General features: G+C 39.0%; 1 protein-coding gene across 5 annotated transcripts in view; it reads right to left on the minus strand.

Moving 5' to 3' along the window:
* The window catches only part of BRAP (BRCA1 associated protein), a 28928-nt gene that overhangs the window by 10855 nt on the left and 2900 nt on the right, over positions 1–15173 (minus strand). For all 5 annotated transcript variants that reach the window (XM_072802544.1, XM_072802543.1, XM_072802547.1 and 2 more), the window contains exons 3-9: positions 14313–14511; positions 12790–12979; positions 7241–7354; positions 4859–5007; positions 2636–2711; positions 1815–1953; positions 1341–1450 (exon numbers count right to left, since the gene is read on the minus strand). In XM_072802544.1, the coding sequence (XP_072658645.1) occupies positions 1341–1450; positions 1815–1953; positions 2636–2711; positions 4859–5007; positions 7241–7354; positions 12790–12979; positions 14313–14511 (977 nt within the window). The remainder of the gene's footprint in view (positions 1–1340; positions 1451–1814; positions 1954–2635; positions 2712–4858; positions 5008–7240; positions 7355–12789; positions 12980–14312; positions 14512–15173) is intronic.

A 15173-nucleotide genomic window follows, 5' to 3' on the forward strand; every position in this document is an offset into this window, starting at 1 on the left:
AGACCACGGAGCGGCAACACCACATCTGCATTTCAGAAGGACTATCCTAAAAGACTAGAAGATATCTGAATGTGTTTGTAAGCTAGAGAAGAGAATGAAGGTGCAAGAGAGAAAGGATAGATGGGGGAACGTATATGTGCCACCAGAATGTACATTCCACAAGGGCAGGGAGCTGTTCAATGCTGCACTCCCAGCACCAGGAAGTGTGCAACTGACAGCAGCCTTCCATAAACATTTGTTGAATGAATATATGTAGAGTTAATGTGGAAGGGTTGCTTATTCTAAAAACTTAATGTAAACGGTTTAAACTCTGTTCATATCAATACAATTAATGGTAAAAACACCAGCCTTATTTTAAGTCATTCTACTGAATCTGTTAGACCATAAAAGTCTGGAGATGAACAAGTTTTCAAATATCCATTTCCTCCCAAGGTTAAGCTTTTTTTTTTTTTTTTTTTTTTTAGATTTTATTTGAGAGAGACAGGGAGAACACGAGTAGGAGGAAGCAAAAGGGGAGAAGGGGTTAAGCAGACTCCCCACTGAGTAGGGAGCCCAATGCTGGGCAGAAGAAGGGCCACTTGTTTTTAAAACGGTTTGAGAGGTGCCTGGGTGGCACAATCAGTTAAGTGTCTGCCTTTGGCTCAGGTCATGATCTAAGGGTTGTGAAATTGAGCCCCACCCCAGGCTCTGCACTCAGCACAAGAGTCTGCTTGAGATTCTCTCCTATTCCTTCTGTCTCCCTCCACTCATACCCTTGCTCTCTCAAATAAATAATCTTTAAAAAACCAAAACAAGACTTGTGTTAAACTTCCCCTTCATTAATGTAAAATTTATAGTACACAAATTTTATAGTAGATGGGATGTACTGCTACAGTGAAAAATCAGATTGTGCTAATTTTGTTGTTTCTTCAACTATATACATACCCCCAAATGGTTTTATGTATATACACATCAAATTCATAAAATACATACTATGAGTATGTAAGTGTCTAATTCATAAAATGTCCAAGATATACTAAAAAGCTTTCCAGGTATGGAAGGATACTACTTGAGTTTCTTCATTCTGACCTGCTCAGTTTCCAGCTGCTACTGTGATGCCAAAAGGAAGATTCTTAACTTTCAGTTTTACTGTAGCTAGAGGACAACCTTAATACTAAGACTGAGATAATGAGGAACATCACATTCAAAATAATAAGGCGCAGAAGATTTAGACTTTCAAAGAAGAAAATCAGACAGAATAAAAATATTTTAACAATCCTTTGCAGTAATGATAGAACTTTTAAGTTAGGACTGTAAGAAGCAGTAAAAAAAAAAAAAAAATTACTAATTATGTGTCTTACCTCTAACTGTAAGGCATCTATTTTCTCTTCCTGGCAAGTATCACCCTCACATTCATACTGTACTATTTTCCCATCTGTTTTACTTGCAACCAGTCGATGGACATAGTTATCTAAAGAAAAGAAAGAATGCATCAACCAAGGCTTGTTTCTCCACAATGAAAAGGGTCTGCATACACTTTTAACTCTGATAAAATTTTTTTTACAGGTTCTAAATTAAATGCCTTGCAATACTTCTGTACAAGTGAGCTAAGCCATTTGAGTTTAAGAGTGAGAGGGCAAGTATGGAAGTGTTAACTCTTTATAATGTGCAATTCAGGTCATTTGTAGGAAATAGCGCCCTATGGGGCACCGTGAGAATTTGAGTTTGCCTCAGCTGTCAGGAAGATTTCAAGCTGGGAGAGAAAGCGGAGAGGTTCCGAGGGAGAGATGGTTATGCAGGATGAATCCAAATTAGAAAATGACAATAGTGTTCACCTCCGGCATAGTCCCAGACTCGATGGTTGGTGAGCTGCATGGCATACGTGTGCTGCGTTTCCTCAAAGTGCTTATAAGCATGTCGACTTACATACCGTCCACATCCTATGTGGCCACATATCAAGCAAATCCATAGGTTCTGCCACAAAGAAGGTAAGATCTTCATGAGTTATACAAAAATACACGACCTGGGTCACTCTGAGTGGGAAGGAGCCTAACACAGAATGAAGCTCAGTTCTTTCTACAGGAGTTTTGAATAAATATGTTTAAAACCCAAAAAGCAAGAATGTTTATGGGGTCAATCATTTTCTTGTTCTTCTAAGTAGAGAGCAAAACAAATATTCCCAACTTATCAAGGAAAGTCTAGTCCCTTTTAAAAAACAAAGAATAAGGAGATCCCTGGATGGCTCAGCGGTTTCGTGCCTGCCTTCGGCCCAGGGCGTAGTCCTGGAGTCTGGGATCGAGTCCCACATTGGGCTCCCTGCATGGAGCCTACCTCTCTCTCTGCCTATGTCTCTGCCTCTCTCTCTGTCTCTCTCATGAATAAATAAATAAAATATTTAAAAAAACAAACAAAAAACAAAAAACCCCACAAAGAATAAAAAGAGTGTATTTTGCTCAGGAGTATAAAATAGTTTATTTGTATTTCTTGCCTGACCCTAGACAAAAAGAAAAAAAGAATCAGTTGGAAAAAGGATTGAAAAGAATTTTTTTTTCTTTTTTTAGGATTGAAAAGAATTTAAACCACACAGGGCAGAAGCAAACCCCAGACCATTAAAGCTGTGCTCACTATTCTTTCCCAGCAGCCAGCCAGTACTTACTTCCTGCACACCACACTCGAAACACTTATTCTCTTCTACTGGCTCTGGCGTTTGGCAGTACCGGCAGACAGGACACCTGTCCAGGACACAAAACCAGAACAGTACACATGAAACACAAGAGACAGCTGTTACAGAACCAAGTCAAAAACTGCATGTGAAATCTTCAGTCTCTTACATACTGTATGGTTAAACATCATAACTAAGGCTACCACTCAAAGAACACTTGCAAGTTATCCTCAAACAAAATGAAAAAAATACAAAATTTTGATAAAGAAGAAAAGTAAGGAGTCTTGATCTGCTTCATGCCTTCTACTCTTCTGTCTAAAGCTTGAAGAACTAAATATGTACCAGTTAGAATTAGAGACTTGAGATAAATTGTTAAGTTTACATTTGGTTATCCATAAGGTATTTTTACCTGAAGCAATCTATATTATGCCCATTTCCCAAAGATCTAAATCACTCAGAATGTACTCTGTCCTCTTTTGGGTTGCTCCCAAGAGTTAGAACGAAAATCTGTAATAAATTTCACCTCCAAAAAGTTCATATACTTCCTGAAATGCACATGATATTTTACCATAAAATGAACATATGGAAGAGAATACCCAGTGCTACGTACTCAAGTTTCAATTTATAAAGAGTCAATTAAAATGGCACTGAAGGCAAACTCACAGAAAGAGAGAGTAGAAAGGGAGATGGATACCAGGGTCTGGGGGAAGGGTGGCGATCAGGAGATATTGGTCAAAGGTTACAAGGTTTCAGTTATGCATGATGAATCAATTCTGGAGAAGTGGCATTCATCGATGTGACTATAGTTGATGATATCATACTGTTTTGGAAATTTGCTAAGTAGATCAACTTTGGGTGTTCTTAGCACATACACACACAGAGACAAAAAAAGGGAAAATGGTAAAAGTATAAGGTAAAATATGTTTATTGGGTTGGTTGTGAATATTTCATAATGTATATGTATGCTGAGTCATCAGGTTGTACATTTTAAATATATACAATTTCTTTTTAAGATTTTATTTTTAAGGGATGCCTGGGTGGGTCACTGGTTGAGCATCTGCCTTTAGCTCAGGGCATGATCCTGGAATCCCAGGATCAAGTCCCACATCAGGCTCCCTGAATGGAGCCTGCTTCTCCTCCCTCTGCCTGTGTTCTGCCTCTCTCTCTCTGTGTCTCTTGTGAATAAATAAAATCTTACAAAAAAAAAAAAAATTTTATTTTTAAGTATCCTCCACCCCAAACATGGGGCTCGAACTCATGACCCCAAGAACAAGTCGCACAGTCTACTGAATGAGCCGGCTAGGCACCCCTAAACATATACAACTTTTGGTGACCAATTATACTTCAATAAACCTAGGGGGAGAAAAGGCATTTAAAAAACCCATTAATGCCTTTCGGTTATACTCAAGACAAAGAAACACTAAGTACCAGTAACAAATGCTATTTCATGGGCAAAAATGATAGAAAGTTGGTTATAGTTGAAACTAATTACGACTGGCACCAAGACGAATGCTTAAGATATAACTAGTTTCGGGGATCCCTGGGTGGCTCAGCGGTTTAGTGTCTCCCTTCGGCCCAGGGCGTGATCCTGGAGTCCTGGGATCGAGTCCCACATCAGGCTCCCTGTGTGGAGCCTGCTTCTCCCTCTGCCTGTGTCTCTGCCTGTCTCTCTCTCTGTCTCTCATGAATAAATAAAAATAAAATCTTTAAAAAAAAGATATAACTAGTTTAATTTCTTACCCAACTGAATAAATAAAACCAAGAAAAGAAAATTAGCAGGAAGAACATGAAGTTCTTGTCACAGAAAAGGAGGCTCTGGATTTCCTAAGAGAAAGCTAAATGATCTAGTCTATCTTCTTGTTTAGTATCAAGAAAGGCCAGACGGGCACCCCGATGTTGACAGCAGCACTATCAACAATAGCCAAATTATGGAAGTGGCCCTGTGTCTGTCAACAGAGGAAAAGATAAAGTTGATGTGGTGTATGTGTCTATAGACACAATGGAATATTATTCAGCCATCAAAAAAGAATCAAATGTTGCCATTTGCAACAACATGGATGGAACTAGGAGTGTCATGCTAGGTGAAATAAGTGAGAGAAAAGACAAACACCATCTAATTTCACTCAAATATGAAATTTAAGAAACAAAACAAACAAGCAAAGAGAAAATTGTGGGAAATGGGCTTTGATAGGGTGGGGGCCTAGCGCCTACACTCACGTGGTGTCGTCCCAGCGCTGCAGGCACTGGCTGTGGAAGCTGTGGTTACATAACGTGGTGAGGATGCCATTCACGGACTCGTCCATACGCTCCAGACACACTGTGCACTTGGGGAGCTCAGTCAGGTCCATCACGGGGAGGCTGGCGCCCTATAAGGAAACATCTCACATAAGTCTCTCTCTTTATCCACGGTTCTAATATACATGTTTTTAACACTAGTTTTCCTGGTGCTTGTTGACTGCTGGTAGGATGTTCTCAATATTTGTGCTCTGTGCAAATAATTTAAATTGGTAAGATTTTTATCCACACAAATATTGATGCGGCACTTTCTATATTCCCAGCACTGTGCAAGGCACTGGGGATATGGTGGTGAACATGCCAACGGAGATCCCTGCCCTCATGGAGCTGACTCTGGAAAGGGAGATTGCTGCCAAAAGCTTAACAGAGAATCTCAAGTGTTACCAGACTTCTGGCTCTACTTCTAAGGGTCTGTAGCTATAATAGCACACAAATGAATAAAAGAATAGGAATAGAGCAGAATGATTTTTCCACCGAGTAAATTAAAACTTAACACTTTCTACTAAGTGATAATAGTATCAACAACACTGATTTATTTATTCATTTAGCACATACTAATTGAATCCTTGCAATGTGTGCTATATGTGCACTGTTCTGGGTGTGCCATGATGGTGAGCAAGCCCAAAATGACACAGTCAGGCCCTGTCCTCATAGAGCTTATAATCTGGTTGAGAGAGACAAAAAAAATTTTTTTTAATTACTAGTGGTTATAATTATAATATTATAATTATAGTTACCAGTGGTTGTAAGTGCTATGAAAGAAAAGTATAGGAAGCTCTAATAGGGTGTGAAATAGGGGCCATAACGGTCTGTGGTTAAGAAAGGCACACACTTCTCCCCCGCAAGATAGTTATGTCTGACTTGAGCCCTACCAGCTATAAAATGAGTAGGAATTATTGAAGCAAAGGTGGAGAGGTATACACATAAGGACATGCTGAGAAAAATCCCATTAATCTACGGTCCCTGAAGAGTAGCTTTTCCCAGGAACTCTTTCAAGAAGCCATGTTCATTTAGAGAAAAGAATTTCTTTTTATTTATTTATTTATTTATTTATTTATTTATTTATTCATAGAGACACAGACAGAGAGAGAGAGGCAGAGACACAGGCAGAGGGAGAAGCATGCTCCATGCAGAGAGCCTGACGTGGGACTCAATCGAGGGTCTCCAGGATCACGCCCTGGGCTGCAGGCGGCGCTAAACCGCTGCGCCACCGGGGCTGCCCGAGAAAAGAATTTCTAAAGCTGAAGCCTTGCATAGCACTTGGCATAAAGGAAGTCTAATTTTATCATTTGTCAATTTTTATTTTATCTAATCTTATGATAGAACATAAGATTCTGATGATTAGAACATCATCTAATCTTATGATAGAACAATGAAACCAAAACTTATTTCCACTGAACTGATCTCAAGGTGAAAGGAAGACCTTCAGGTCTACTTAAAAAAAGAAGAAAGAAAGAAAAAAAAATCTTAAACGTAACAGAGCTGAATCTACTACTTTATAAAATGATTTAAATGAACACATTTTGTAGGAAAAGGTCCCATGGAAGGTGGCAAATCAGAGCAATTATGAATTGTTATCCAAACAGAATTAAAGATTAGGATTAAGGGATGATATTTAAAGTAAAAATGCTTCTTTTAGGCTCCAAGCCGTATTTCATGGATCTAGATAGAATAGATGAACACTCAATTTTAGTAACACAGATAATTTTTTTTTTAATGTTTTGGGATACTTTTAAAAATTAAGATAAAATGGGACACCAGGGTGGCTCAGCAGTTTGGCACATGCCTTTGGCCCAGGGCATGATCCTGGAGACCCAGGATCGAGTCCCACATTGGGCTCCCTGCATGGAGCCTGCTTCTCCCTCTGCCTATGTCTCTGCCTCTCTCTCTCTCTCTCTTTCTGTGTCTCTCATGAATAAATAAATAAAATTGAAAAAAGTAATATATAAAAAATAAAATATAAGATAAAATTCATATGAAATCTGCCCTGTTTAACTGTACAATTCAGGTTTCATTATATTCAGAAGATTGTACAATCCTTACCACTAATTCTAGAACATCCCTATCACTCTGAAAAGAAATCTTGTACTCATTACAGTCACTCCTCATTCTTCTCTTCCTCCAGCCCCTGGCAACCTGCTTCCGGTTACAATGGATTGGAATACTCAGGACATTCCACAGATATCTTAACATTCAGCCTTATGTCATCATATTCACATAAGTTTGTGTGTATATACGTGTATGTATATATAGATATATATACACACACACAAAAAAAACCCCATAAAAACAATGCACACTTACATCTTCAGATTTCAGTACTTCAGCCCTTTCCACATACACCAGCTGGCAAACATCATCTTCTATTGAGTTGAACTGGCGGCCATTGCACGCCATATAAAAACTATCTGCATCAGCCTAGGTATACCAATGGAGAAAAGGAAAAAATTAAGAGAGATATCTTGAAAACGTGCTTTTTATTCAAGATGCATAGCTTCAATAGTCTCTTCCATCAGCATTTAAAATGTATACTTAAAGGAGAGAAAGCAACTGCCAAAAGTACCATCTAAGAAAGCAGGTTCATAGATGAGTTGAACTCTGCAGGTCAATATCCCACATCTCTACAATATTTCCTGATATTACAGTCTCTCTTAAACCAGCAGAAGCTGCTGAAGTGCAATAAGCTGACAGGCAGTAAGACTTTAATATTCAATCAGCAAGGGTCATCATTTCCCTTGATATCAGTATTTCTTTTCCTGGAATCAGCACTTTCTCAACAGCTGAAAGCAAACACTTATTTTTGCGAAATTTAGAACTCAATCATAACTGACCATTGTTAGGGAGGATTTCTTTTTAAAAAATGTCAGCATCAATGTTAGAATAAAGGACTAGCGGTTCTGGTATGAAGAAAAGCCAGTTCCTTTTCTTCAATAAACCAAGTATTAATAATACATCAAAGATAAGGACGTTTTTAAACAACCTAGTGTATAATATTGAAAGCAAAACCCTTGGCTAAGATCAAGAGGTCCAAGATGAACCAGCCTTTAAAATACTAATGGTCTTGTTCCTTGGAGTAGAAAATAGAATCCGGGGACAACAGTAGGTAAAGCTGTAGGTAAAGCTGTAAAGGTACCGTGCATTTGTGAATATGAATACAAGTAAATCAAACCTTCTAGTATAGCCTTAGTAGAAAGTAACAAAGTGATGACTACAGTTTTTAAATTCACAACTTTGGAGAGGCAGCTGGGAGGCCAAGGTTTGTCTAGATTTCACTCCCACATGGACATCCCAAACACAGCAAGTTGTGTGCTTTGGCCCTACCAACATAGACAAGCTGCATGGGGAGACGAAGGATGCTCTGCAAAAGGAAACGCCACATTGTCAGCCTCCAGAAAGAGTTTCAAGTCTGTACCAGGCACAAATAGTCTGGCCTGTCTACCATCACAGGATTCTGAACCTGACAGCAAAAGCTTGTAAGCCTCCCAGGGGCTTTTAATTTCACTCCAATGATGTAATTCAAGTGTAGATTCTTGATTATTTGTGCTTTCTTAATATGACCAAATGAGCTAAGCAGCTGAGGAAAAAAGATCAGTTCTGAATGGTTTTGTTTTGGAGGGTGGAGGTGGGAGCTTCCTTATCAGGAAACAACCTATATTGGGTATAATGCATTTTAACTTCAAAATGTTAAAACCAGTTCTTGGACAATAAATCTCTTCAATACTAAAAGGTGACTAAATCGGCTTCCCTCGTTCTTCAAGAGAAATGTCTTTTTCTTGAAATACTTTGGATGAGAAAGCAGCACAGAGAGCAACTGGATTTGTGAACTGAGGGGACGTGACCACCCAGAAGTAAGGTCCACAGGTCACCTCTGCAGAGCCTCAAGCACCACGGGGAGCTGGCTGCACCTGTGCCAGGTGCCTTCCTCAGAAAGGCAGACCCCTCCTCAGACCTCCAACTCTGTCAACGAGCATGCTTCCTCGGGGTAAGGGACAGAGTCTATGATCCTGAGCAGGTGACAAAAATCTACTCAACACCAGATAAATGGTTCTTTTCTTGGGGGAGTTGTTTATCTATGACAAAGAAATATATTTTTTGATACACATAGATTTTTTTCTTTAAAATCTTGGTATTGGAAATGTAGATTCTTTGCTTGTTTGAATATTTACTGAGCATCCAGCATCTGCCAGGCACTGTGCTACACGCTTGGACCAGAGGAGAGAACAAAATACACATGGTTCTTACTTCAACCCACCACTGAAATGCACAAAACAAAAGCCTGAAGCTAACTGCAAAAAAAACACAGAAGAAACAGCTCTTTTATTTAAAATGCTTGCATTGTATAGAGCCCAACATTTTAAGAAACCCAGCTTTTGTTTTTGTTTTTCCCATGTTTTTTGTTCTAATTGTTCTCTTCACAGGATAAACTCAGAAAAAGAAAAATCCATTATGATCAAGGTTCCTTTACTGTCACAGTGATCAACTATAGCATTGAGAACATGATTTTACTTTTCAAAAGAGGGCTCTCCTGGGCTGTCCTAAGCATGCAAGTCAAAGTGTGCCTGCACACTCTACTGAGAGGTTCTCTCTCAATTTTTGTCCCTGAGAACTACAGAACTGAATCCCCTCCTGCCTTTCTGTGTGATGAAATATAAATTCCTTACCTGAAGACTAAGTTGCCTAAGGGTCACAGTACAACTGTGTAAGTATATCACATTAGAGCACCTACAACATAAAGCTGAGGCCAACAGAAATTCAAGAGCTTATAGGAGATACAGAGAAGGATTACTCTTAATAAAAATTCTCTGGTGAAAAAAAGAAAGGAATAAGAATACAGTTAGCTGCCCCTGCTATGGAGTCAGGCTGCCTGGGTTTAAAATTTAACTCAGACACTTACTAGCTCTGTGGCTTTGGGTTAAGTAACTTATCCATGCTTGTTTCCTCAATTATAAAAGTCAAAATAGGGATCCCTGGGTGGCGCAGCGGTTTGGCGCCTGCCTTTGGCCCAGGGTGCGATCCTGGAGACCCGGGATCGAATCCCACGTCGGGCTCCCGGTGCATGGAGCCTGCTTCTCCCTCTGCCTGTGTCTCTGCCTCTCTCTCTCTCTCTGTGACTATCATAAATAAATAAATTAAAAAATAAATAAATAAAAGTCAAAATAACAACATCTACTTCATGTCATTGTTGAGAGGACTTAAGGAGCCAATGCATGAAAAGTATTTATTAGGCCTGGCATCTAATAAGTACCCAATAGTTGGTACCAGTTTGAGGCTATTTTTTCATTAGGGTCGGGTATTAATTTAACAACTTCAAGTCTTATACTAGGAGGGTGTTTTTAGACCTTTGAAAATCCCTGACAGGATAAGCCTCACACCCTGAGATCCAGTAATAAGTAAGATAACTCATGGTTCCCAGGTCAAGGGTTCTATCCCCATGGGGAAGAGCCAGCACTCGGTTTTGTGGTCTCAGAACTAACATTCATCAACTTGTGCAACCTGCACTTGTACAGAGGTAGAGAGACTGCACAAGTACAAAAAAATCCATTAACAGTTACAGAAAATTTCCACAGCATTACCTGCACACTACGAAGGGAGTTTGTGGATTTATCAGACTTCCAACTATTTAAAGTCTCATACACCCTTAAACATTTTTCCTCAATCTGTCACAATGATTTTTTCCTGTGCTACTTGCTGACTGTCCTTAACTGTTAAATAGAAGATATAACTAAAATATTGTCATTACCCAATTTCTTGCCAAGTGACTATCTCCCCTTCCCCACACTTTCATCCACTCCTACTGGAAGAAAAGTATGACCTAGGATTAAAAGTGAGGGCTCAGGGATCCCTGGGTGGCTCAGCGGTTTAGCGCCTGCCTTTGGCCCAGGGCGCGATCCTGGAGACCCGGGATCGAGTCCCACGTTGGGCTCCCGGTGCATGGAGCCTGCTTCTCCCTCTGCCTGTGTCTCTGCCTCTCTCTCTCTCTCTCTCTCTGTCTATCATAAATAAATAAATCTTAAAAAAAAAAAAAAAAAAAAAGTGAGGGCTCAACGGATCCCTGGGTGGCGCAGCGGGTTGGCGCCTGCCTTTGGCCCAGGGCGCGATCCTGGAGACCCGGGATCGAATCCCACGTCGGGCTCCCGGTGCATGGAGCCTGCTTCTCCCTCTGCCTGTGTCTCTGCCCCCCTCTCTCTCTCTCTCTCTCTGTGTGACTATCATAAATAAATAAAAATTATAAAAAAATTTAAAAGTGAGGGCTCAAATCCCAGCTCAGTCAGGAGGGGCAAATCATTAACTTCTCTCTGCAGTCAGTTGCCTCTTTGTAAAACAAGGATAACAGTACTTACCTACTTCAAAGGGTTGTAGTGAGGACTGCATGAGATAATGCACATTTAGCACTTGGCAGAGAGAGTAGTCTAGCATAAGCACTCAGTAAGATTGCATATTATCATCATTATCCTTGTATTACACGTGCTACCAGATTTAAAAGATACCACTTGCCCACTGTTTGCAAAGCTCCTCAGTGACCTTGGAAGGTCTCTTGACAGTCAGTGAACACAGCTGTTTAACTGCTTTTCCATTCTCATGGTCAACTTGTGAAGTCTGCGTGCAGGAGAGTTCAAACATATTTTGAATGTCTCACCTCACTGGTGGGGTATTTTGCAAAGGTTAAAGATAACTGTGTATGCTCTTATACACCGAACGCTACAGTAAGGGTTCCCTTTCCATGGCCCATGGTATAGGCATGAACATAATGCAGCTCTCACTTTTCTTAATTTCCTTCCCGTGGCCAAGAAGTGGCAGCTATTGGCATCAACTCTGGATTTCTGCAAGGAGGAAGGAGATGACAAGTGGGCCTTGTGTGATGGGCTCCCTTTCACCCATAAACCTTGGTAACTGGTCAGAGGCAACCGCACATGATCCAAAGGCAAACCCACCCTTTGTTAATCTGCAAGCTAAAATTGTTGATCTGAGCCAAATTCAGGAAGGCTATGAGAAAGAAGTAACTTTTGACAAAGTTACATTTCAAAACCTAATGAATGAACAAATTTAACAGGCCATAAAAGAAAACAACAAAACAAAACAAATCAAAACCTACAGATAGAATGACTCTTTAATAACTTGAGTAATAGCTAAAGCTTATCTCACTCCTATATTTGTACAGAAATACGTGTACTATTAAGAATGAATACATAAAACCAAAAGACTACCTCCCTAACAGCTTTGGAACTGAGGCGCACGGAAAATGTTGCTTAATGTGACAAGTGAAACGAAGCGAATGTCAAAACCTTCTTATATCAAAAAGCATCTGTAATAATGTGCAAGTACTTTTCAAAACTGAAAATATCACCATCCCTTCACTGTTTGTCTCTCTGTTGCAGTGATTTCCAATTAGAACTCTTAAAGCATATTTAATACTTCAAGGAATGTCCCCAAATCCCTCATCACCAAAATTAAAAATACAAAACAGATCTTATTTTCTAAATTGTGTCAAAAAATATCTTTTAAAAAGAGAATGAGAGAAGCAGGGGCACAGTTGTTATAAGGGCAGATAATAATATGGTGTCAATTTCAAAAGTTTGGGAACTACCACTCTACTGGAATAGTTACCACTGGATAACCAACACAACCCCAGATTTCATACCCAATTCGCTTTATAAAAACATATGGGTATGAATTAGCATTGTGTGTCTGTTAATGAATTTAGAAAGATTTCTAGAATTGCAACCACACCCCCCAGAAGATAGGTATATCAAGATCTTAAGTGCAAAATGTTGTAAATCACACATAGCTAGTATTACACAGTTTCAAAAATACAGTTTCTGTGGCAAAGAGATTTTTAATATCTTAACTTTTACCTGTGCACTAAACTTTATCAGCACCATATATTGATTTGGAGTAGAGTCTCTGATGATTTTCATTTGTTCAATTACTTCATTAAATGGGGCGACAAACTTCATAAGGTCATGACTGGTCATTGTAGCAGGGACTGTGAGAATACACAGCATGGCACTGCGCCTCACATCTTCTTTTAAGGAGGTCATCTTACTAATAAGACAATAATTAGACTGCCTTGAATAGATGAGGTATGGTTAGTTCAGACAACACTAATTAGACAACTTTTATGTCCAAGAAAATAGAAAAAATAAACCTTGTTATACTTCACAGATTGATTTAAACAGAGTGTTATAATACCTGAAAACACACACTACCTGGGTAAATGTAGAACACCTTCAACACGTCTGCAATGGAGCTTAAGGTACACCCACCACTGAAATTTTACTGAAATTTTTAACCTTCAGTTAAAGGCTTATTACAGTTATAAATTTGCAGTTTGTGTTTTATTCTCATTAGTTTTTCAGTAATAATTTCTCATTAGGTAACTCAGAAGTACAACTCTATGTCTTTATGTTTTTCCTTTTTTTTTTTTTTCCCTTTCTTTCAGTTTTAAAATCACTATTCTGGAAGTTAAAGAAAACTGCCCCAATGAAGGGGGAGAGGCAGCCAGAGTATGGCTCAATCTATAAGCTAACAGCTCTATCTATGGACTTCTCTCAAAGGGTCTAGAAGAGTAGAGTTCTAAATAGAAGAAAGAGAATTCAGAACTATGAAGATGTGACTCTGAAGACTACAGAAAGTGTTGTTGGATTGGAATAGCTGGAATAGAGGAAAGAGAAAACCTCCCACAATGCAATTTGCTTTTTGAAATGCTGCCAACTCATTTCAACAGGTATGATCCAAAATGGCAACCTGAGTATTCACTGTTTCCCAGGGGGACCTAGCAAACACGTCAGGAGGATAGGCTTTAAAGAGATTAGTTACTAGTTATCCAAGGGGTTGATGACCCAGTTTATAGATTATCCAGCCAAAAGTTTCCTTTCTTTTGGCTTCTTCTAAGTTTTGTTTGGACCACAAAAAAAAAGGGCAAAAAAGAGATGATGAAATTATAGTCCACTCACTGACTTGACAACTTTTTTTTTTTTTTTTGACAACTTCTTTAAGTAAAGATTTAGTGGGGGATATGAGACTGCAATGATATTAGGAACCATTTATAATTTCTTTTCCTTTTTATCTTTCTACCTTTAATTTTCCAATCATCTTGCATGCCTACCTTCTCACAGATTATTTTCTTAGGTATTTTCTCAAGTGTATCCACATGTTTCTTTTCTAAGAAGCTTTGACCCAATCTATAAGATTAACCAAATATAAAACATCTAAGAATTCTCTAACACAATATATGAAAAAGTACTATCCTTTGGATGAAGCTTAAAATATTCACTGCTCTTCAGGGCAAGAAATTTTTCAATGCCCTAAGACAAAACAACAACAACAACAACAACAACAAACCAGACCAATTCAAAAGGAAAAGGGTTTTTCTTACTTTGTCTTGTATAGATGCATAATACCATGAACTATTTCAACTGACGGGTTTCCACTAAAGAACGAAATCTGGTCTGGAAGCTGTTTGGATGGAGAATCGGGAGCAGCGTTTATGCATTCTATACTTTGATCTTTACTTCTCTGTGCAGTGGGAGATACTTCTGAAGACTTCCTTTCTTCCATTGTGGCTTTCAGCTCATCTTTCACAAATCAAAAATTAGCAGATTATAAACGGATAGGAAATATGTGGAAGGATTCTAATTAAGTTAAAATTTTGATTCAGAAAAAAAAAACTTCAACAGAGAAATTGTAATGTATTGCATTAAGAACTGTATTTACAGAACAGCCACATTTTCAGAGGCATCTAAACTTGAAAGCACTCTTTGCCCCATAAAAATTTCATTAATACCCACAGAAACTTAAGGATGGCTCTTACATTTGGCAGTACCATAATAAAAGCAGATGTCTTCCATCATGTGTTCCTACATGGGATGTCCATTCAGGGGTATTAATTTGAAAAGCCAAAACTACCAGTTCTGATCACCTCCATGCTGGAGATATGGTACACATCCAGTCTCTGGGTTGGAGTGAGCTGTCAAAGAGTGTGTGTGTGGGAAGACACAACATGCTTATCCGGATTCATTTGTGATCTGCCACTAACCTAGATGGTAAGTAGCTCTCCTCATTGAATAAAGTTGTCAACCCACCTAGTTAATATTAATTTAGGTGAAATATTTGGAGATGCCGAAATGTGGTTAACAACCTTATGTGAGGCACACAGGTGGTAAAAGATAAAAGTATGTTAGAGGTCCAAATCATGGGCTCATGCGATAACATGTATAAAACAGGCAACCAGGGGCTT

This window comes from Canis lupus, chromosome 27, assembly GCF_048164855.1.
Source record: "Canis lupus baileyi chromosome 27, mCanLup2.hap1, whole genome shotgun sequence".
Taxonomy (NCBI): domain Eukaryota; kingdom Metazoa; phylum Chordata; class Mammalia; order Carnivora; family Canidae; genus Canis; species Canis lupus.